At 60.1% G+C, this 22868-nt stretch overlaps 1 protein-coding gene across 12 annotated transcripts in view; it reads right to left on the reverse strand.

Moving 5' to 3' along the window:
• Window positions 1–4836: 4836 nt before the first annotated feature.
• The window catches only part of CDK5RAP2 (CDK5 regulatory subunit associated protein 2), a 153703-nt gene continuing 135671 nt past the window's right edge, over window positions 4837–22868 (reverse strand). For all 12 annotated transcript variants that reach the window (XM_049116420.1, XM_049116423.1, XM_049116418.1 and 9 more), the window contains 9 exons: window positions 22239–22428; window positions 21464–21585; window positions 20279–20527; window positions 17550–17627; window positions 16331–16596; window positions 14445–14588; window positions 8120–8246; window positions 5272–5318; window positions 4837–4928 (listed from right to left, as the gene is read on the reverse strand). In XM_049116420.1, coding sequence (XP_048972377.1) covers window positions 4872–4928; window positions 5272–5318; window positions 8120–8246; window positions 14445–14588; window positions 16331–16596; window positions 17550–17627; window positions 20279–20527; window positions 21464–21585; window positions 22239–22428 — 1280 coding nt within the window. In that variant the 3' untranslated portion in view covers window positions 4837–4871. The remainder of the gene's footprint in view (window positions 4929–5271; window positions 5319–8119; window positions 8247–14444; window positions 14589–16330; window positions 16597–17549; window positions 17628–20278; window positions 20528–21463; window positions 21586–22238; window positions 22429–22868) is intronic.

Below are 22868 nucleotides of genomic sequence, written 5' to 3' on the forward strand. Positions count from 1 at the left end.
CAGGAGGCCCCCGCTGCCCCCCAGAAGGGGGTGTGGGCACACGGGTTTCTTCACTGTCAGAGCAGGGATCCCTGCTTCCCACCCAGGAGCGGGGAGTCGAGGAGGGGAGACTAAGCACCGTCCTAAGTCACACGGGCAACCTGAGCGACACTCGATTAGCGCCGTACCCGGACTCGGGACGGGAGAGGGGAAGCGGGACATGGTCAAGTATGCTCGGCTCCTTCGGCTTCTCATCTTGCTTGCTTTTTTTTTTTTTAACACTTTATTTATTGGCTCAAGAGAGGCAGAGACACAGGCAGAGGGAGGAGCAGGCTCCCTGCAGGGAGCCCGACGCGGGATTCGATCCTGGAACCCGGGGTCGTGCCCTGAGCCGAAGGCGGGCGCCCACCCCTGAGCCCCCGGCGCCCGGCCTCACCCCCTAGCAGAGGGGAAACCTGCTGGCCCACGAGGCAACTGGGCAGATGGAGTCACATCTGAGACTTCGGCTGCCGGTGACGGCGGGGCTTTCCTTGGCCTCGGGTCCCTTCTTTCCCGGGGATGACCCAGCCGTGTGGCCCGGGAAGGCCCCGACCCCCGGCCCCGCGGGGGACCCCACAGCAGGAGGGGGCGCGGAGGGGCCCGGGACGTCGGGGGTCCCCAGGCGCGCCCGCAGCTTCCGTCACCCTCGGGACCCCTGTTCTCTTACCCACCACGTGCTCCTTTCGCTATGAATATAAAGGAAGCACCGTGGGCCCGCCCCTCGGCTCCGTGCGCGTGCGCCGGTGAGGGTGCCAGGGACGCGGCGCCCCCAGCAGCCACAGTAACGCGGGCGGCAGGAACTTGGCATCGGGACGGCCACATCATGCCCCGGGTCGCGCCCTCTGGGACCCGGGCACCTGGGCAGGATTCCCCGGCACTCGCCTCCCCGTCCTCGTTGCTGAAACGCGGGGGCTGCTGTCACGTCTGTCCCACGGGGCCCCGGGGACGGTACAGTAGCGAGTCCGCAGGCACTTGGCCGCGACGCGGCTTCCCTTTCACGCCCCTTCGGTTGGTCACTGGGCTGCTCAGTTAGGTGGCTTCTGTCGTCCGCTGTCCCACCCCCCGGGTGTGCCGTGGTTCCCAGGGGCTGTGACCCGTTCACTGCGGCTCCTCCCGAGGACTCTGGCGGGACCACCCGAGGGTCGCCAGCCGCTCGCACCTCTTCCCACGGGGCACCTCCCCCTCCGGCCACGTCTATCGGGTGCTCCTGTAAGTGCCGCCCCGTGAAGGGGCAAAGGGCCCTGCTGGGAGCCCAGGCTGCCTCGGGCGATCTGTGCCCCGGAGCCCGGAAGAGAGGCCCCGGGGCTGGTGCCGGCTCGGAGCCGAGACCGCGACTTGGTGACGGGTGTTGGCCTCCTTCCGTAAACTTCTACGTTTCTTCTTATTCTAAATGTATTGGGGGCCCCTGGGGGCTCCGCGGTGGGGCATCTGCCCTCAGCCCAGGCCGTGACCCTGGGTCCCGGGATCGAGTCCCGCGTCGGGCTCCTTGCGGGGAGCCTGCTTCTCCCTCTGCCTGGTCTCTGCCTCTCTCTGGGTCTCACGAATAAATAATCTCTCTTAAAAAAATAAACATGATATTGTATCCTGTAATTTCTTCTTGTAAGTAATATTGTTGATCATAGGAAACAGAAAAAGAAGGGACTAAAAGTCACCCACAATCCCACAATCCAGATTCAAACCCTGTTTAACCCCGTTGAAGGTCCGTAGGTTTCCTTCCACTGTTTTACTGACACTCCTGAAACCATACCCTGTATCATGCCCCGCTTTTTCCATTCACCTTATATCCTAAACCGATTCCCACCTCATTAAAAATTCTTTAAAAAAAATTTTACAATACTCCAGGGCATCAAAATCTACTTAACCCAGCTCCCTTTACTAAATATTTTAGATTTTAGTTTTTCACTACTGATCACTTGCCCTAATTTTTATTTTTTTTTTACGTGTATTCAAGAAGAGGCTTCAGCCACGAGTGTGCTGCAGCTCGAGGGCTCTGGGAACAGCACCGCACAGGGCAGCCACCGTGTCCCAAGGCCGCGTGTCCTCCCTGGGTCCTGACCCTCCGGGGCCCACGCCAGCGCCCCCCACTGCCCCCCCCTCGCGTGTGTGGAGCCGAGGCTGGCCTCCGCCCGGCCTTCGGGAAGGCTCTGGGCTCCCCTCTCCCTCACCCCCAGCCCAGGAGGGAAACACGCAGTTGTATGAACCCCGCCCCCCAGAGAAACAGCAGCCGATGCCCCAGCGCCCGAGCATCAGGTACCTACGGTCTGCGGGAGCGTCACTGAGACCCTGCGTCTGTCCTCCCCGCCCACGGAGGGGGCTCGGGAGGCAGAGACACGGGGGACACAGCCAGAAAGATCCGCAACCAGGGCTCCCCCACCCAGGCCCCCCCCGCCCCTGCCCCCAGCAGCCGGGACATGGAGCCCAGTGGAGAAGGGACAGCGTCGCTCACCTTCTGGAGCTTTCTGTCCACCTGGCATCCGCGCAGGGGGCCCTGCCCTGCAGCCTGTCCTCCGGGCCTGGTGGGCGAGCACCTGCGGGCCCTGTGGCTGCTGCGGGCAGGGGGTCCCCGCGGGGACGAGGCGGGAGCGGGACACGCGCTGGGGTCAAGGCCGCCCGCGTCTGAACCCCACGCACAGGCCTCCACGTGCGGCCCACGGCGGGAGGGCAGCCTCCCAGGGCCCCACGGACATGGACACAGACACGCAGGGCCCCACCCGCCCCCGGGGCCCTGGCTCCCCCTGGACGCGGCCTCCAGCAGCGAGCGGCAAGGCTTCCTGTCCGGGCCCTGCCTTCGGGATGGACGGGGAGGAGCAGGGCCTGGGCCCTGGGATGTGGGCGGGGCGGGGCGGGGGGGGGGAGCAGGACCCACTCCTCCCACGGCAACCCTGCGTTAAGCACACTTTCAACCTAGGATTCACGTAGAAAAGACATCAGGCGCCGCCTGGACGCGAGGTGGCCCCACAGGGTGCTCAGGACCTGAGAAGGAAGGACCAAGGCTCCACATGGGGCCATCGGCCCACCGCCCCGCCCGTGCCCCCTGCGTCCTGCACCCCTGCTGCCCGGGCCCACTGGACCTGCACGTGGATGCGGGCACGTGCACATGCACACACACGCACACACTCCACGCTTTCCCTGCCCGGGGACCAGCACGTCAGCAGCTGCAGGGACTGCGGCCCGAGTGTGCGGCTGGCCGGTCGGGGACCCTGCAGGAGCTCCCCTCCCGCCCCGCACCCACTGCACCCGCGCTGTCCCAGGAGTCGGGGGCCTGCAGGGGAGCCGCCTGCACCTCGGGCCGTTAGTGGAGGAACTAATCACTGTCCGTCAAAACTCGACTTCTTTCCTCCGAGATGCATCTTCTTTTTATTCTTAACTTTTAAAATTACAACGTCTGTGCGAAGTCTACTTTACTTTTAGGGTTATTCCTCCGATAAGCAATTGCATTTCATGCCTGGCGCCTGCTTGCCACCCCCCATGCGCCCTCCGGCCGCGCGAGGACCCGAGGGCACAGGCCTCGGGGTCAGCTGGGGACACGGGGACCGAGGGCAGCCGAGTGGACCCCCAAGGCCCGGGGTGCTGGGCCCTGCCTGTGGGCTGCGCTCCGGGGAGGGGCTGCAGCGAGGCCCCCACCCGCCTCCCCCAGGAGGCCCTCGCCCGAGTCACGGGACCCGTCCAGGGGCACGCCACAGCTCCCCGTGTGTGGTCCGTCCTGGCCCCGGGCCTCGCTGGGCGGGGGGGCGCCTCTGTCCTGCAAACACTGGCGGGGGGGCTGTCGTAGGCCCAGGAGGGACAGGAGGGGCAGGGAGCAGCGCAGTGGGCAGAGCCCGGAGGGAAAGCGCAGGGCCCTGGAGGGGAGAGGGGAGGGGGGAGGGCAGGGGGTTGGACAGGGGAGTGGGGAGAGAGGGCAGGGGAGCAGATGGGGTGAGGGGGGTGTGAGAACAGGGGAGGGGGCAGAGGACGGGGCCGCGGGGCAGGGCCAGCCGTTCTCCCACTGGTGGCAGCCCACAACCCAGGCACCGGGCAGAGACAGGGGGGTGGGGGGGCACGCGCCCACGGGGGAGGGGACCAGGCCTGTCCCCCCAGGACGGGTCTGACCCGGGTCACAAGGCCGCAGGTGGAAGGTGGCCGAGCACGAGAGGTGGCAGCAGGGCTGGGCAAGGAGCGCCCCGCGGAGGGGCCGGGGTCCCAGGGGTCAGGGCCTCTCCCTGTGCCGAGGGGCTGGTATCCCGGGGGGGTCAGGGCCGCTCCCTGTGCCGAGGGCTGAGCCCCACCGCGCTCACTGCTCGGGGACAGCGAGCAGCTCAGGACAAGGACGGGCCAGTCACACACAGAGGCTGCGGCCAACACGGGGCAGTGTAGGGACAGTGGGCTGGAGAGGCCGCCGCCCCCCGGGGACACCGTGACGAGTCTCCGCGCTGGGCCTCACGTGGACCCTTCGTCCTGGGAGGCCATTGGGGCCTGCCCGGAGGTGACGCGCCCCCCGCACAGGCCGGATGCAGGCACCGCCCGGCCACCCCGCTCCTCGCCGGCCACGTGACTGGCCGACACCCCGGCCGCCCCCGCGGCTCAGGCCCGGGGCTCCAGGCGCTGCTGGGAATGAGCGCACCGCGGGGTTGCCGGGCCCACGAGGACCTTGAGGCTGCAGAGCGGCTGAGCGCCGCGGGTGGGGCGGCCCGAGGCCCAGTGCGGAGCCCGACGGCACCCGAACGCCGGTGACGAGCCCCCTGAGGCCGGCCGCGGGACAGACGCCGCGAGGGGAGGCAGAGTCCTGCAGCCAGCGCCCGGGACCTGGAACCCACCCGGGGAACAAGCCACAGCGTCCGCTCGGCGGGAACCACAAGCTTTATTGGCAGGAGGTCTCAGGAGCCCGGTCGGCTGGGGCTGGACGTTCCAGGGTGGGCGCCCCCGGGCCTCAGCTGCGAAAAGGAGGAGAAAAGGAGAGTTTTAGGTCCTGCAGGGGGCTTCTGAGGCCGAGTGAACGCGCTTTCAGGGACACGCTGTTGGAGCAGGCAGCGCTCTCGGCACCAGCGGCAGCGACGCCTGCCACGCTCCCTCCTCTGAGGCGTGTGCCGTCCTCCCACGACCACCACCCCAGGCCTGAGCCACGCCACCACGTGAAACTGTGCTGCCGGCGGAAAACAGCTGCTGGTGCAGGACTCGCACCTGGTCCCCTTCGGCCCCCGGTTCCTGACGAGGTCATCTGCTGGCCGGTGCCCCCGCCCCGGGCCCCCTTCCCTAAGGGACCCCGGGGGGCATTACCTCCAGGTTCCCTCTGGCCTTCCGAAGGACTTTGTGGGTTACGACCACTGAGGAGAGAGAGAGAGAGAGAGAGAGAGAGGGACGGTCAGACGGGTGCCCTGGGCGTCAGGCCCCCTGCGGACAAGCCTGGGGCGCCCAGACCGGAGGCGGAGGCGGGTGTGGGAGGCTCCACCCCATCACGCGTGCCAAGACCACGTCGCCCACTGGGCCAGAGGCGCCTCCGCAAGTTCGTGCGAGGCCATGACATCGCGGGTACCGGCCCGCTGCGGGCTCAGCAAGGCCTGCGGGCACCCGGGAACCCGGGTCACCCCTACGGGTTTGGGCAACGGTGCAGCGCAGGGCCCGTGGCTGACTCTGAGAAAACCCGTGCGCTAAGGGCCACGGCGAGGGCTGCAGAGGAGGTCCCAGTGCAGAGCGGACCTGAATCTGCGCGAGGCCATGACCTTTGGGCCCTTTCTCCTCGGGCCCTGCAGCTGCTAGAACCCGACACGCTCCCGGGATGCACTGTGGAGGGGCCCCAGGCCACGGGTGCCACCTCCGCCCCGGACCCTCTTCTCGCCCAACACAGCTGCCCCCAGCCACTGGGAAGCCGCCCCTGCCGGGAACCCGGAATCCTGCCGTCCGGGTCCCGGAGACACCCTCAGGGCGGGACCACGCGCGGCCCGGGGAAATGCTGGATTCCGGCCCGAGGAAACACATCTCCCGAGTGACGGTGTTGGCGAATCTGCAACACTGGGGCGGTGGGCGCTTGTTCAACCGGCCAGCCCTGCCTCCAGAGGGGCCACCGCCTGCGCCCCTGCGACCCCGCGAACCCTTGCCGCGGGCAGGGGCTGCTCCTCTCAGGACTCGCCCCACCGGGCAGGCTGTGGCCGAGGCCTGGAGGTAGACAGGGGACACCGAGTTAGCGGCCGCCCACCACACACGGACCCCGTGCAAGCTCGGGAAGGGGGCCGAGACACCGGCCGTGTCTGTCGGGCACGTGCACCACGGGGTCTGGGTGTCACCGTCCGTCCGGACGAGAAGCAGGCAGTTCTTACAGAGGCGTGGTCGGGACCCAGGCCGGGGCAGCCGAGGCCTCCCAGCGACCCCCGCGTGTCGGGGACAGGACTCCGCAGCTCAGGAGGGAATGTCACTTACTGCAGGTCACACGGGGAGAGACCTGCGCTGCGCTCATTAACGGCACCAGAGTCGTGGCGAAGGGCCCAGGCCGGGCTCGGTGCTCTGGATCCCGGGAGCCCGCCCCCGCCCCCGGCCCTCCCTGCTTCCCGACCAGCAGGTGCATTAGCCCCGTGCGCCCGGACACAGGCCGCCGCAGTCCTAGGCCCCGGGGCCACTTCCACCCCCACCCCCGGGGTCTGGCCAAGGGCTCCACCACGGGTGCTCCACGATGGGTGCCGCCCCAGACGCCCGCCAGGCTCCTCAGGACATGCGTGCCGTGGGGCCCAGCCAGCGCCCAGGCCAGCCAGCACCCACGGGGCGGCCTCCGACCTCCTGCCGCCATGAGGACGCCCCGCCTCCTGTGCCTCCTGGCCGTCCCCCCCAGCTGCGGGGACCCTCCGAGACAGAGGGACTGCACCAGCCCGTGCCCTGCCCCCCACCGCCCCCCCGGTCCCACCAGGCGACTTGGCTTTGTCTCTCAGCAGGCCCCTTGGCGCATCCTGAGTATGTTCCTGGCTCACCCCGAGGCCACCTGCCGCCATCTGTGCCCGCCCGCTCGCCCACGCCAACCCACCCCTCCGGACCCGCGCAGTCGGACCCCAGGACATGGCCCTGCAGCCGGCTCTCGTGTCGGCCCTGAAGCCAAGGCCCCGTGCTGGAGGGCGGCCCCCTCGCCTCTGCGCCAGGCCCGGCACGGGGCACGGAGCACAAAGTGAGTGCCCGCTGCACGACCCGGCGTCCAACCCTGCCAGGGTCACAGAGTCGGCTTCCAGAAGGTTCTGGGGGACAGCTGAGGGGAACCGTGCCCACCAGCAGTCTATGCCCCAGGCTTCTCAGAAATGCCCCGAAACACCGGCCCCCGACAGGAGCGGCACAGGCAGCCTGGTGCCCCCGGAGCCGCGAGGGGCCGCCACACAGCGAGTGGGCCTGGGCTGAGGTGGCCCACGGCTTCTCCGGGCATGGGGAGCGGCGGCCCACCACCCCGGCTCCCGGCAGGGACAGCGCTCGCCTTACCAGTGTCCTTCCTGTAGCCTCTCGGAGCCCGAGTCCCAGGTCCGCCTTTGAAGTATTTCTCAAGACCAGCCGGTCCCCCAGTCCCCCGGCCGGGGCCCTCCTCCTGGCCTGGCCGGGGGACCGGGGGCAGCCGAGCAGGCCCTTCCCGCACGCCAGCACCGCGGGGCTGCTCCCCGACGCCTCTCACGACGCAGTCCTGGCCAGCGACCCCCCCACCCGCCGCGCGGACCGCTTGAGGCTTCTCCCAGACATTAACCTGACGTGCTGCCCGTCGGCCCGTGTCCACGCCGCCCCCTCCGTCTGACCAACACCGCCCCTTCCGCGGGCTCCGCCCAGCTGTCCCTCTGTCCAAGAAGCCCACGCCCCCCCCACTTCCCTGCCCCTGTTCCCTACCACCCCGGCCAAGGTCACGTCAAGGTCCCGGTCAAGGCAGATGCCAGGCACCCGCCGCCCCAGCGAGAGGACCGCCCCTGGCACCACGTGGCCTGCACGGGATCCGTTAAGTGCATCTATTTGCCTGTGCGGGTCAGAAAGGACGAGCTAGGACAGGAAACCCACAAACAGGAGGCACGATGACAGCTGCTGTGGGCCTCCCAGCGGGTGTCCAGCCCGGGGCTGTCGGGGCTCAGGGCGGCAAGTGGGCAGACACAGCGGCCCACCCCCAGCCGTCACTTACACTGATCAAAGATGACTTTTTCCTGGTGCTTGCTCAGCTGCAAGAGCTTCAGAGAGTTTTGCAACTTCTTTTCTTGTTCAAACAGCTTTTTGTGTAGTTTGGTGATCTCTGCCTTCATTTCTCCAGTCTCAAGAGAAAAGGAATTGGAAAAATGAGCAGAGAATACAAAACATCCTATCACGTGGGAAAGAATCAAGACACATAGAAAAAGACGCTCCCCCTCGCGCAGAGCGGCCCGTGAACGACAAGCAGGGCCCGGCTCCCGCGCCCCGACCTGCAGGACCCGCGCCGTCGGGAGCGCTGGGGAACCAGGACGGCACAGGCCCCGGCGCCCTGCCCTGCAGCACCTGCCACGCTAGGCCCCCATCCGCAGCCCCGCCCTGGGGGCACCCGCCTACAGCAGCACGGGCGCCAGAAGACGCCCACGTCCCGGGATGTGCCCGGCACCGTTCACCGTCGGGGCCAACCAACCACCTGCTTCGCGTCAGCAGGGGTCTGCGTCAGTGCGTCACAGTCCTTACACCCAAAGGCGTAACTTCCCAGCTGCTATAATGACGCTATAATGCTAAATGATGGGGGGGAGCGCCTGGGGGGCCCAGTCGGTTAGGCGTCTGCCTTCGGCTCGGGTCAGGATCTCGGGGCCCTGGGGTCGAGCCCCGGGTCGGCAGGCTGTCCGCTCAGCGGGGACCCCGCTTCTCCTCCCTCTGCCCCTCCCCTGCCTGTGCACACCTGCACACACGCACTCTCTCAAATGAAGTCTTGCACAAAAAAAAAAAAATGATGATGTTGTAGAACTCTATTTGACGTTGAAAGATGGTCATAATTAATGACAAAAAGAGCCCAGAACTGCTACTGTATCCAGGCATTCCTGTTTCATAAACCTGGCTACGTAGATCTAATATCCACAGATGCGTGTGTGATGCCCAAAAAATGTGATGACAAAGAGGCATCAAAATGTTCATTAGTGATTTATCTCTGAGATGCAATGTGGAAGTTTTATTTTCCAACCTTAGAATTTTATCAAGATTGTGTGCTTTTTAAACAAAACGATAATGCTCATTAAAACAAAACTTTTTAATGATGAATTTATAAAAAAAAGAGAACCTAGAAGCATGATTAGGAGAGTATGATCCTCAGGAGAGCTCGGGTTCTCCAGAGGTGTGGGGAGCGTGTGGGGAGCGTGGAGGGGCGGCAAGTCAGAGTTCCCAGGCCTCTAACGTGAACTGCGCTCCCCCTGGGGCTCCCCAAGCAGCCCCCGCAGACCCGTTCAGAGTCAAGGACGGTCCTTTCTCCTGACACCCCCACCCCGGGCATAAGAGCCGCCGGCACAGGCTCCACTGGGCGACAGGGAAACACTTCTGCTCCTCAGGAGGGAGATGCTGGGCGGCCGACCTCCAAGGACCCCACGGTACTGGTTCCAAACTTGTCTACGGCAGTGGTACCTGCAGTCGGTTATAGGGTTTAGTGAAGGATGAAGTAAACCCTGAAATGTGTATGTGAAGAGAGAACTGGTTGTATGAAAACTAGCATATGCCTCAAGAAAGACTTGATAAAGTCACTGAAAACCACATTTCTGGCAAATTAGGTGTGGGTGAATCAACTGAAAGATGTGGGAGGAACGGAGTCTCGAAGAATTCCGTGTTCGACTTGCTTTACAAGTGTCTACGTTTTTTCTTCATCTTAAAGAAACAGAAAGCGGAAGTGACAGACATACATTATGGATGTAGCTTATGGAGGACAGGGGACGCCAGAGCCTCGTCAGCAGGCCCACGGGCAAAGGAAAGGCCCCGGCCCCACGTCCAATGAACGTACGTCTAATTGTTTTCAGTTGAACCACGATGTGTAAGGTGCGTGTCGTCCCGATTCCCTGCTTTGACCTACTCTCAGGATTAACGAACGGTGGCAGCTCCAAGGAGGTCGACCGTTCTTCCAAAACAGATCCTAATTACACCTCGGGTCTTGTCGGATTCTCCTCCTCACGCTAAGGGCTTCCTGGGCCTCACGTTCTGGGCAGTCATCCTCCACGCTGTGAACCGGGACAATCCCTGACCCTGTCCACCCAGAGGGAGACGCAAAGGAGGTGATGCCTGACGACGGACCCTGGTTGCCTCACTCCTGCCTGGCTACCCCCCAGCCCTCTTTCAAAAGTCAGCGGGGGTAACCCCTCCTCCAGGAAGTGTCCTTGAGATTCCTCCCCACCAGGAGTCTTCGGGCATTCACCACGCCCAGTCCTTCGCTCATCACTGCCCATCGCACGTTGAACAGTAACCATTTTCTTGTTTCCTTCTGCTCCCGAGACTCAGTGGTTCCCTCTGACCAGCAGCACCGGGCACACAGTAGGTGCTGGGAGACCCTCTGCCAACCGGTAGGTTAATTCTCGTCTGCACTTCCCCAAACCCTCTGTCCATCTTCTATCCGGCACTTGAAACAAGGAATTGTAATTCTGTATGTCTGCTGAATCCTCTGAACCTGAATCTTCATTTTTGCAGGACAAATGCACCACGGTAAAAACAACAGGGCGTGAAGACCCGGCTCGGCCACTTCCAGCTGTGATGATGACAAAGCACGGAAGTTTCAATTCTTACGTCTGGAAAAGGGTAATGCCCTCCTCTCTGAAGGCGCCCGTGAGGGACCAGAGGAGATGCCGCGTGTGCAGCTCTGTGCCTGGCGCCCAGGGAGCTCCACACAGCAACGCCCCCTGCCCAGAGCTGGGACCCGCCCCCTTCCCAGGAGGCCACCGCCCAGCCCAGGGCTGTTGGGCCTGACTCCCACAGCTGGCTTTTCTAGTTGTTGGCCTTTTCTTTTTCTTTCACTATTTTTTTAAAGACTTTGAGAGAAACCCCAGGGCGTTGGGGGGGGGGGGGGCGGTGGGTCCACAGGAAGGAGGAGAAGCAGGCTCTCCACCGAGCAGGGAGCCCAAGGTGGGGCTTGATCTCAGGACCCCGGGACCATGACCTGAGCCCAAGGCAGGCACTTACCCGACTGAGCCACCCAGGCGCCCCTGTTTTTTCTTTTTTATCAGGAAAAAAATGTCAAACATTCACAAAAGTCGAAAGAATGGGATAATGAACTGCCAGATGCCCTCCCAGCCTCAGTCATTAGCAAATCACAGACAAACCTGCTTCATCTATGTCCCTAAACCGGCCCATCTGCACCTGAAAGTATTTTTATACTCAACCCCAGAAGCCAATCACATTTCATGTCCACAGAATATTTTAGTATATAGCTCCAGAGAAAAGATTCTTTAAAAAGAAAAACACATCATCACCACATCTAGAACAACGAAGGTCATTGCTCAGTATCACCATATATGTCAGCAGACAGGACTCCCTGACCACACTGTAATTTCATTTTTTTGAACAACTGGTCTGATCCAAATCAACTCCACGTTTTGCATTTAATACGTCTCTTAAGTTTCTTTTAATCCAGGTTCTCAGAGCTACCAAGAGGGCGTCTAGAAACAGACCGCTGAGGTCCACTCCCAGAGTTTCTGATTCGGTAGGTCTGGGGTGAGGCCCCAAAATTCACCTTCCCAACAAGTTCCCGGTTCACATGGATGCTGCCGGCCCAGGAACTATAATGTGAGAACTGCTGTAAATCTGTAAGTTTTACTCCCTTTTCCCTCTTTTTCCCTAGGATGAAAAGATGTTCTAAGCTCATATTATACATTTCCTGCCCCCCAGACCTAGAATCAAACCATGTCTCCAAGGAGCCTGAGTTCCTATTAATAGGAAAAAGGTATTTAGAAACCACAATTTGGCACTAGAGGTGCTCACCGGTACTGGAGTGGACATTTTTAAAGCCTAAAAATAAATATTTTCAATAGAAAATACATCACAAATTCAGGTGATACTGGTATTTCCAAATCAAGGATGGCAGGATTTTTATTTCTTTGATTTTCAACTTCTATATCTTCCCTGAGTAAAAACCTTAATTAGCTATTTGTTTTATTACAATATTATTAGTAACACTTATCATCACTGAAAACAATTAGTATGTTATTTTGCAGTCCTTTTAGCTCTTAAGAGTATTTCTACTAGGGATATAGTCAAATTACTGTGTTTTAGTCTTGAAATGTTTCCTCTTTGTGTGGGTAGGCCTTCAATGTAATATAGTAAGGTTTCGCCTTGCTACCAATTTTAAGAAATTGCCTTTTTTTTCCATTTTGTTTTTCAATTATTTAAAACATTTATACAGTTTCAATTTACAGAACAAGATCTATTCAGAGAAATCTACCTTCTACCCCTGCCCATCCACCGTCTTCCTTCCCACCCCTACGGGTAGCCTGTTTTCTTGTTATTGCTTATCCTTCCAGTGAAACAAGATTTTCATAAACAAATGTGTGTATTTATCTGTATCTCTCCCCACAAATTTCTGAGATAAACCAATGTATATGATGCACACTTTGCAGAGTAGTCCAAGGGGCTGCAGGGGACAGCATATTAAATACAAAAGGCACATTGATGATACTCAGAGAAAAACCTTACAACATTAAAAAAAAAAAGCCCATTGGGGTTGCTAATGAAAACTTGGAAATCTGCTTTACACACATTTCACACTAAGAAAAAAGCAGTATATGAAACAAGCACGGACAGAAAAGTGGCTTGCAGCAATTTAACACCACACACGGGGGGTCTGGGTACACCAACAACCGTATTAGAGGGACTCTGAGGTCCTTTTTCTGGCTCTAAAATTCTGTGATGCTAAAGTGAGTATAATCAATTATATGAGAAACACTTGGAAAGAAGGGTGAGTCATCACAAGCGCTGGCCAGTCCCTGGACTAGTGTGCCGGCGGGGGAGAGCGAGGGGACTGCAATTCATTACACACACACAGAATAAGAACTGCATTCTGTTTAACAGACGACACTGTGTACTGAGGACGAAATCATCACACTGAGTTTCATTCAGACTTGTGCTTAAAAATCGTATGGGCGAGGATTTGTTCGGGAATAAGAAGAAAAGAATTCACTCAAAAATATGAACAAAATAGGGCCCGTCCTGGAAAACAGACGGAAACAGAAATTAAACAGATATGTAATTTGCAACGAGGGCCATGATGAAGCAGAAGAGGCACTAAGACTGAGCGATCGGGGACCCTCTCCGGCCCTGAAGTTACAGGTAAGCAGAGACCGGAAAGGGCAGGAGAAGCCGCCAGCCGAGAGGGAGCGGGGCGGCAGGCAGCCGGAGGGGCAGGCATCAAGCCTGAGGTGCAAAGACCTCGGTGGGTCAGCACAAAAGGAAAGGCCAGTGAGGGTCTGGAACCCAGCGGCGCTCTTCCTCTCCGCGGCCCCACTGGCTCCAAGTGGCCAAAACGTGGAATGACTGGTTACCTTCTTCCAAGCCTGGTGCCCCCGAACTTCCTCCCCAGGACCCCGAGGGGAAATCACAGGACAGGCTCATTAGAACCTCCCGAGCAGGGAGCCGCTCCACTGCTGCCTCCGCCACGGCCGGCAGACCTGAGAGCTGTCAGAAGACTGGACTAGATGAGGAACGACAGGGAATGCAAGTGTCCTCGGCCTTCCTGCTGGCCTTTGGCAAAAATTCATAGGTTAGATAAAGGAAGGGGGAAATATTTATCAGACCACCAGGCAACATTCTAACTCTTCCTTCACACGCATGCTCTGCCTTCCGGGCAGGCGCCTCCGGTGACCGAGCGGCGGCTCGCCTGTCACTATACCACCTGCTTCCCACAGACGAAGACGCAGGGAGAGCCTCTGGCCTGCCTGACCCCTGGTTTGTGTCATGAAAGGTGGCGATGAGGATGGTTGTGGGATCAACACTCTTAATTCAGTCGTGTTCAAGTTGCTGCCAAGCCAAAGTCCGGAGGGAAATCCCAATCGTTTTATAATTTACAAAACTTTCTAAGTAGTTAAAACAGACTGAAATTAGAACCATTATAATAGGACTCTGAAAGCTATCAAGAGAAGGACCTACAACGAAAGAGATTTAGAGTGGAAGGGGATGAGCTTGCCTACGAGGACAAACTAGATTTAAAATCTATAAAATGAAAGCATACTCTGGATTCAGATACTGGTGCTTGGTCGGGCCTCACTACCAGACCCTTAGCTTCCTCGTGTAGAAGACGTGCATAGGATCTCCCCCAACAAGGCTACGCTAGGAGTGGGGGCACGGTCGGTCAGGACCACGGGCACAGGGTGTCGGGGGCAGGCAAGTGCACACCTGCAGCAGCACGTCACCCGTAACAAACGTGGCACGTTCCCCAAACTGAGGGCACATCCGCCATGAGCAGGTCCTGGACTGGAGACCGAGCCACGAGCCCCAGTGGCATCCTTAAGCCTGGGAGTCCACGTGTCACCACCTACCTGTCCACAATGAAGCGTGCACTGGCCGTTCGTGGGGAGCGAGACCCTCCAGAAAAGCGTCAGTAACCTCGCGGCCTCTTCGAGGATCAGCTTGGCTGTGCCCACGCTGGTGACAAACGTGTGCAGGGGCACCGAGTGTGGACCCTGCACAAAGGGGGGTGGGGGAGGAGAGGAAGGCTGTTACATGCAGTCTTGGAAAAGATTATGGACAAGCCGGCTTTAACGGGCCGCATAAATCTCCAGGCCGCAGGGCTCGTGTCCGCATGCTGCGCGAGAGCCTGGTGCCAGACGACACCAATTTATTGTTCTTAAAGACCGGTGAATTATAGATTATGAGAGAATTTCGGTGGTGATTTCAGCCCAATCAATAACCATGATTCATAACCACCTGCGTTAAGTGTATCTACTATGCCAAGAAGAGGGTCCGTGGTAGGGCCATTCCCACGGCTCCACACCACGGAGCCCCTCCGGAAGGCAGACGGCGCCAACGGCTAGTGACGCAACACGGGCGACTCTGTCTTCAGCAGCCCCTGCCGACCGGCCCTGCGTACTGCCGGCACCAGGCCGCAGGCTCATAAGGTCTCCCTCAGCCTCTGCGGGCAGAGGCAGACCCTCACCGGGGGACGGCAAGGGCATGAGCAAGCCAAGAACATGAGTCAGAGAAGGGAAAGCAAGGTAAATTTTAAAAAGAAAAGAAATTAAAAGAGCACGGTCTTCATGAGTAATAAAATCATTATAAAACAAAATGACTCACCCTTTTTAGCTACCAAATTGGCAAAAACCCATTTATAAATAAAAGTACTCAGTGAAGAATAAGCTGTAGTGAGATGGTCTCACTTGCAAACGGGGATACAAACTTTTGGAAAGTAATGGCTCAGCAGTTGTCGCCAAGGGCCCTAACGAGTCCACGACCCGCGAGCGTGCTTCCACTTGCAGAACTCGCCCCTAGTGAGCTGACCAAGGATGCTCACCACACCTTAAATGTCGAAAAAAGAGGCCAAAGAGTCAATAAATGGTGGTACATCCACAAGAGGGCGTATACTGCAACCAGTGAAAGTTTCAGAAAAATACTGAATGGGACAGGAAAACTGTTGATGTGTTAACTGAAAGTCGAAACATGAAATGCGTCGGGGTCACTTTTATTAAGCTTTATGAATGAGCTGAAGAACGCGTGTGCTTCAAAATTTTACACATTGAGCACCACGTGCTGTTTTTGTGCTTTGCTACAGTTCCTAGGTTTTTTGTACAATAAAGATAATGATCAGAAAAGATCAGCAATCTTATTTACTAATTCACTCAACAAACACTTAGTGTGCACCCACCGCACGCCAGGCCCGGTGCTAGGCAGCAAATACACAATATTGAGCAGAAGAGACGCTGCCCCTGCTCTCCTGAAGCTCATTACCTACTGAAATATAAAATACAGAACTGGCCTTTACAATAGAGTAAAACAAATCAAAAAGTAAAATCAGGTGCCAGGAAGCAGGCGGCCTCAGTAAGGACCTGGGAAAGGGACCGGAAATTGTGACCGAGGGAAGCTCGGTGGTTGGGTCCAGTCTGGGGACCCTCGGAGGAAGTGGACGAGTTTATGTCGAGCACGGGGCACACGGGTCCTCGACAAGAGGCAGCTTTAGAGCGAGGAGGAGCCCAGTGGGGTGAGGCAGGAAGGAGCGACCCCGGTGAAGAGGTCGCACCCACACGGGGCGCAGACCCGGCAAGTGACCCCGCCTCAGCAGCGCCCCGGACTGGACCTGACCGCCGAGCTCCGTGGGCTGCAGTCCCGGCCCCTCTTCTCAGGGCGTCACTGGGGACCCACGCTCCTTCCCCTCTGCGAGCCCTCGGCGGCCCTCCCACCTACGGGGCCCCGCAGCTGCTGCTCAGGTTACCTTTGTCCCCAGCTCTGGACTTGCGGCGCGGGGAGCCTCTTGGATCTGAAGGGCCATCTCGGCAAAGAGCTTCTGGCCGCGGCCAATCTGCTGGCACAGGGCCTCGTAGTCCGCAGTCAGGCCCAGGACGTGGCACCCGCTCTTGCTGGCCCACAGGCGGTGGCCAGGGACCGGGTGGGACGTGCACGAGGTGCTGGTGGCCGAAACGCCACTGTGGCAGGAGAGGGAGTCCGAGTCATTTTCAGACAGTGGAGGAGTCTCAGAAGCTGCAACACGAGAGGGAAGACGTCAGGTCCTGTGTTCGACGAGCTGCATTCCTCAACGTCAAAGCCGGGTGGGAGGACACACAGGCCCTCAGGCCCTAATGCCAGCCGGCAGGTCACAGGGGAAAGCGGCCAGACTCCGGGACCTGGGTCTGTGTGTGGCCCTGCCCTGGGCCTATTCATCTAACAGCAGAAGCGACTGAATTCAGCCACCGCCTATGGGGCACCTGCCTGCGGACCCCCTGATCTCCAGGACCCAGGGGCTACTCAGACACCGTGGGGGAGGTACAGCAGCGACGAAGAGGAGCCAGGGCTCAGAGGAGGAGGAATCAATTCTCCGTGCGGGAGGAGAGCTGAGGACAGGCCTCCCAGGAGGAGCAACCATCGAGCCGGGCTGCGCGGGAAGCAAGAAGGACACGGAACACAGACGGAGCCTGTTGCCTTCTACCTTCGGCTCCACAAAGGCACAGAGGAATGATTCTGACTGGGACCTCAGGAAAGGCATTTCACAAAGAAGCATGCATTCGGGAGGACTCTCGGCACAGCAGGAGGATCTGCACGCGGAGGACGGGACAGACGCGGTCTGCAGACGGACGGCGCCGCCCCGCACAGTCCCGGTGAGCGGGGACGGCAGGCCTGCGGGGCGGTGACCCCGGGGTGTAACATGAATGCAGAGGGACAGGGCTGCACGGGCGTGGGGCTGGAGGCTGCAGGGCCTTAAAAGCCACACCGAGGGGGTCACACTTCACCTAAGGCAACAAGGACCCAACGACGTCGCTGAGGTCACCACCGCGAGCACCGATTAGCTGGCTTGGAGGAGGCCGTCACCAGCTACACATGCTGAGAACGTGAAACCCCAAGCACGCTCTTGATTTGGGACCAGGGACCCCCTTTCATTCAATTTTCAAGCCCCTGCTGCCAAACCCAACCCTGCCCCGGTTACCCAGACTCCGTACCCGATGGTGGTGGCACGGCCAGGGTGGAGTCAAACAGATCGCAGGAATTATCTATCGCCACGGGGCATCCGTCACCACCTACAAAATGCAAAGTAAGAGACAGAAAATAAACATTCCTGCCAGCACTGGAGAGAAGTGAAAGCGACTGCACTAAGCAGCCCCCCAGGCCCTCCTGCGAATCCTCACTGGGCCCAGGACCCCGTGGGCAGGACCCTGGGGGGAGACAGGGAGCAGCAGGTATCCCTTCTGGCGTCCAGCAGGCCAACGGCAGCTTCGCTTGCAGGGGGCCGTGGGCGGGAGGAGGGCATGCGATGTGGGCGCAGCAAGGGGCAGATGAAAGGCACACAGGAGAGCCCCCAGGATGCCCCGCGTGGGGCACGGTCGGGCCCGGGGACTGTGCAGCCCCCTCCGCGGTGTCAGGCGGGGCAGCGTCACCAGAGGGCTGTGCTCTGGCCAGAGGAGCGAGTGTGCGGCAGCCACAGCCACTGAGCAAGAGAGACGAGGGACCCAAGGCAGAGTTTAGGCAGTGACGCGACGGATGCAACCTCAGGACCCACGGCCAGTGAGCGGGTGTGCAAGACGATCCGCACGCCGTGACCCGCGACCGTGCGCCTACATGTGACCCTCGGGAGCACACACCTCGTGGGGGAGCAGACGACCGAGGGGCGGGGACACGAGGGGACCACCCGGCCCCGCCCCAGTGTCGGCAGCAGAGCGGGGACCAGGCCCGCCATCCTCAGAGCAGAACTTTCCAACGAGCGCACTAAACACAACCCTGAAAAGCCTCCTGCCGAGGACGAGAGGCCACGCCGGGGAGAGCGCCCACCTTCCCTCGTCCCCGAGGCGGCGTGGGTTCTCAACACCTCCCCCTGGACGCCCTCTTGGACGCCCCGTGGGCAACCCGGGGGGCTGACCCTGCACAAATCTCAAGCTGGTGAGGGCCGTCCCGTGGCCACCGCGCTCCAGCTGCCCCAGCACCCCCCCAGCGCCCGGGCGGCACCAGCCCCGGGTGGTCCCCCCGACTCCCCAGCACACCCCACAATCTCTCAGTCCCATCTCCGCTGAGCCCTGAGGGGGGCCGGGGGCAGACAGAGGTGCCGCTTTGACGTACACCCCACGCACGAGGGCTCCTTTCCAGCCCTGTGAGATCCCACTGGTGGGAGTTCATACAACGAATGTCGTGTAACAGCAAGAACCATATTAACGTCGGCGCCTATTAAAGCCCCGAATCAGAGACCACTTTACTAGTCACCATGGTTTCGTGACTAAGGATCATCTGGAAACAGTAATCAGGAAGCCGGGGGGAAAGGGTGGGAAACGTTTATGATGTAATATTGGGCAAAAACAAAGAAAGGATGCAGAACAGCCCAAAACCCAAATGACCACCAAATGAAGAGAGAGATGCAAAGCAAAATGCCGTCATTTTGTAGAATCGTGAAGGATTTTCCTTCACTTTTTTTTTCTCATATCAACATCATCTTCTAGTGAAAAATCTTAAAACTCCTTTTGTTTTATTTTGGGGTTTTTTTGGTTTTTTTTTTATCAGAGTTAGATTTGCCAACATATAGTATAACACCCAGTGGTCATCCCGTCAAAACTCCTTATCAGTGGGCAGCCCGGGTGGCTCAGCGGTTTGGCGCCGCCTACAGCCCAGGGCATGACCCCGGGGTCCCGGGATCGAGTCCCACGTCGGGCTCCCTGCATGGACCCTGCCTCTCTGTGTGTCTCTCATGAGTAAATAAATAAAAATCTTAAAAAAAAAAAAAAAACACTCTTTAACAGGGAGAGATCAATATGCCAATCGCTACAAGCTCTAAAGCACGCTGAATGGGTGCTCTTTAAGAGGTTTTAAATTTTTTGAATTAAAGGCAATAGACACAATTCCCAATCCTGTGAAGATTAAGCCCAAACTTTTACACAACACTTATTTACGAAGTCTGTGGTCCGCCCAGTCCCACTGGATGGCCCCCTGCCCTGTGGGTATGAGGATCATGGCCTCGGCGCCTGAGGCTCCCAAGGTCAGGGGCTGCTCCAGGAACACCACCGGTCTCGGGAGCTAAAAGGCTACTTGTAGCTCCAGCTGTGGCGCCCGCCTGCCGTGTCGCCTCGGGCAAGTGCAGTGGCCCCGCTGGGTCGTCGTTCCTCCAGCCCCAGAGCAGAGAGATGGCCCGGCCGAGGGCCCTGGGCCTGACCGCTTGCCGCCTGACCCCTCACCCTGTGCCGGGCAAGTGTCCAAGGAGTGAGGAGCCCCTGTCCTTTCTCCGCCACCCTACACAGCCTCTGCAGGGCTACACACGAACCCACGGGCTAATGCAAAACTGACGCAGTTTTCAAACCTCCCGGGTTGCTCTTCGGATCCTTACAAGATACCGAGAGTCTGAGCAAGACGCTGAGGTTGCCTTTGAAAGGCAGTAAGCAGGAGGGAGGATGTTCAGCGGTGGAGTGACGAGCGAAGGCTGAATGGACGGGGGGGGGCGGGGCAAGACCGGAGGCGAGGAGGGTCCTGGACGCCCAAGCTCCACTTCCCTCAACCCAGAGGCCCCGGACGGAGATCACAAGGCTCTGCCACAGCTGACAGCTGAGCAGTGGCCAGGCCCTGGCTCCCCGGGCGTCGGGGGCCTGCTGGCAACGGGGGGACACGTCCGTCGGCCAAGGGCACCCAGGGGCTCGCAGGTCCCGCCGACACACACACGGGGCTGCGGTCTCGGGGCGGAGGGCAGGTGCGGTACCGTGCTTGTCCGGGTGCAGGGGCCACTCGGGGACGGTCAGGGTTTGCAGAGCCACGGTGAGGGCTGCTTCCTGAGCCCTCTTCCCCTCCAGCGCCAGCTGCTCCTCCAGCCTGCTCCGCAGCGCACTACTGGTCTCGATGCTCTTTTCCAGCTGCCCCCGCAGAGCCTGGATCTCTGTTAGGAGGCCACGCAGGTCGCTGGAAGGGTCCTGCCCCCTGCAGCCTTCTCCACACGCCTCTGCTCCGACCTCTGGAACAAGTGCAAGGAGGAAACTTTGACATCTTCCGCCACCAAAGGGTCAGACATCGAAGGAGCTCAGCAGGGTTTTAAACCGGCCACCACCCCACCTCCCCTTCCTAAGAACTAGGTACAATTTAAAATAACAACTTGACTTTAAAAACAAAAATATTGGCAGACTTAATTGCTGCTATTCCACAGGCTAAATAAGAGCTGGAAATTAATTTTCGCTTCTGGCCATAAAAGCCTAGCAAATTGCACACCAAACCCCGAAATTATGTCTAGTAGTAATAAAATCTATTTGGGCTGGAATTACAGAATGAAAGGGGCCGATTTTAAGAGCCACAGTGTATTAAAAACACACAACAGCAAGAATAAGAAAAGCAACTTGAGGAGAAAATGGAAGGTGTGGGGTGACCCTTTCCTAGATAAACTTTCAATAGGGAGAAACCATCTGGAAAATTAGTTTGAAAACAAAAGACCCACCACACCTCAGAGCGACTGCACCACCAGGGCCTGCAGCCCAGGCGCTCTGATCTGCTATGGCCCGAGGACCAGGGCCCGCGGCCAACAAGCAGCACACGCGGGCAGGCAGCGACCCAGCTGGTCCCCGAGGGTCGGCTGCGTCCCACGGACCGGGGGATGCCCCCCATAACTGACCTCCCTGCACGTCCACGACTCTACAGACCAGGTATCCAGGGACGCGTCTCTACGTCCAAGAACCAGGCCCGAGGGGTGAGCAGACCGGGCGACGGGCCCAGCCAGGGGTGGGGCGGTGAGAGCCCCGGGGCCCACGGCCCCCCAGAGGAAGCACAGGCCGAGGGCCTGTGTGAGGTGCGCCCCGGGGCCCAGCAGCGGCCAGGCCAGGAGGAGGAGTGCCGCGCCGCCCTCCCCTCCGCAGCAGCGGGCCCACGTGGGAAGCCCCCCGCGCCCCCGGCCCGGCGCTACCTCTGGGCCTGTGGTGCTCCTCGTCCAGCCTCTCGTACACCTTAAGCTCCACGCGGAGGGACTGCAGGAGCTCCTCGTTCTGGGACAGCAGCTGCTGCCTCAGCTGGGCCTCCTCCCGCGCCCTGGAAGGAGACGTCAACTGTGACGCGTGGGCAGGGACTCTGACGCCACTCCACCCTCAGAGCGTGGACAAGACCGACGAGGGCGGCAGGACGTGCAGGCACGGCCAGGCTGCCCCGGGCCCAGTAGGTGTGTCTCTACCACACGTCGTCCTCCACCCCCGGGGGCGCGGACACGAGGACACAAAGCTCACAAGGTCACGTCTTAGCCCGGGGTGCGGCGCCCAGGAGGGGCCTGCGACGCACAACGGCAAAACCGCGCACTGGCCTGGGCTGGGAGGACGACGGGGACGCTGGCACCGAGGAACCATGGAGACATGTGGGGCGGGCCAGGAGCTCAGGCCAGGGGACCCGGGGCGCTCACGGCCCTTGTGCAGGGCCTCCCTGCAGCCCCCCCGCACTGCTCGACCGCGAGAGGACTTGGGGCCGGCGGGATGGGGCGCCCAGCCTCCTCCCTGGCCCCTTCCCTCCGGGCCGAGGCCTCCCTGCCCCGCCCCGCACAGCCCTAGGACACCCCGCCCCCAAGGAGCTCCCGGCTCCCTTCACTGCCTTCAGGCCCCGACTCCTGGCTCCACGGCGTTCACGGGGCGCCCCGACCTCCCCGCAGACACCAGCATCGGCCCCTCACTGAGCCGACCCCAGGGGCCTGAGCCCACCTGCTCAGCTCGCTGCGGCTGCTGCAGACCTCCCGGAGCAGCTGCTGCGTGTGCCTCTCCCGCTCGCGGACCTCGCTCTGCAGCCTCTCGTTGTCCCCCTTCACGCACGCGTACTCTCGCTGAAGGAGCTCGAGGCTCGCAGCCTTCCTGGAGAGGGACTCTCGTAACTTTTCGTTCTCCTTCTGTTTATCTGCAAACACGAACAGCGCCGCGGAGAAGAGACCCCGTTTGTTTTTTCCAACCTTATTACGCAAGTACGGCACCTCAGCTCAAGCGCTCCAGAATACGGAACAGAACGAGGTTTAAACTGGCATTTATGAGTCTGGCGTTCCAATTATCTTACGCACTTTGGGCAGATAAATCTGTCAACATCAAGGCTGCAGATTAAACGTCACCGGGATGAAACGGGCCTGTTGAATCTTCTGCACCATAATGGGCCGTGCCAACCGCCAACCCGGCTGCTTTGCCGTCGCAGAGCAAGCAGTGGGTGTGAATTACAGACGGAGGCACGGGACAGCCCCCAGCTCCGGCAGTGGGTGCGAGGGAGTCCCCGCGGGGTGGGGCCCTCCTGAGGGATGGGACAGGCCCGGGGCCTGGAGACAGGCAGTCAGGAGCGCGACCCGGGGGCAG

This window comes from Canis lupus, chromosome 11, assembly GCF_003254725.2.
Source record: "Canis lupus dingo isolate Sandy chromosome 11, ASM325472v2, whole genome shotgun sequence".
NCBI classification, from domain to species: Eukaryota; Metazoa; Chordata; class Mammalia; order Carnivora; family Canidae; genus Canis; species Canis lupus.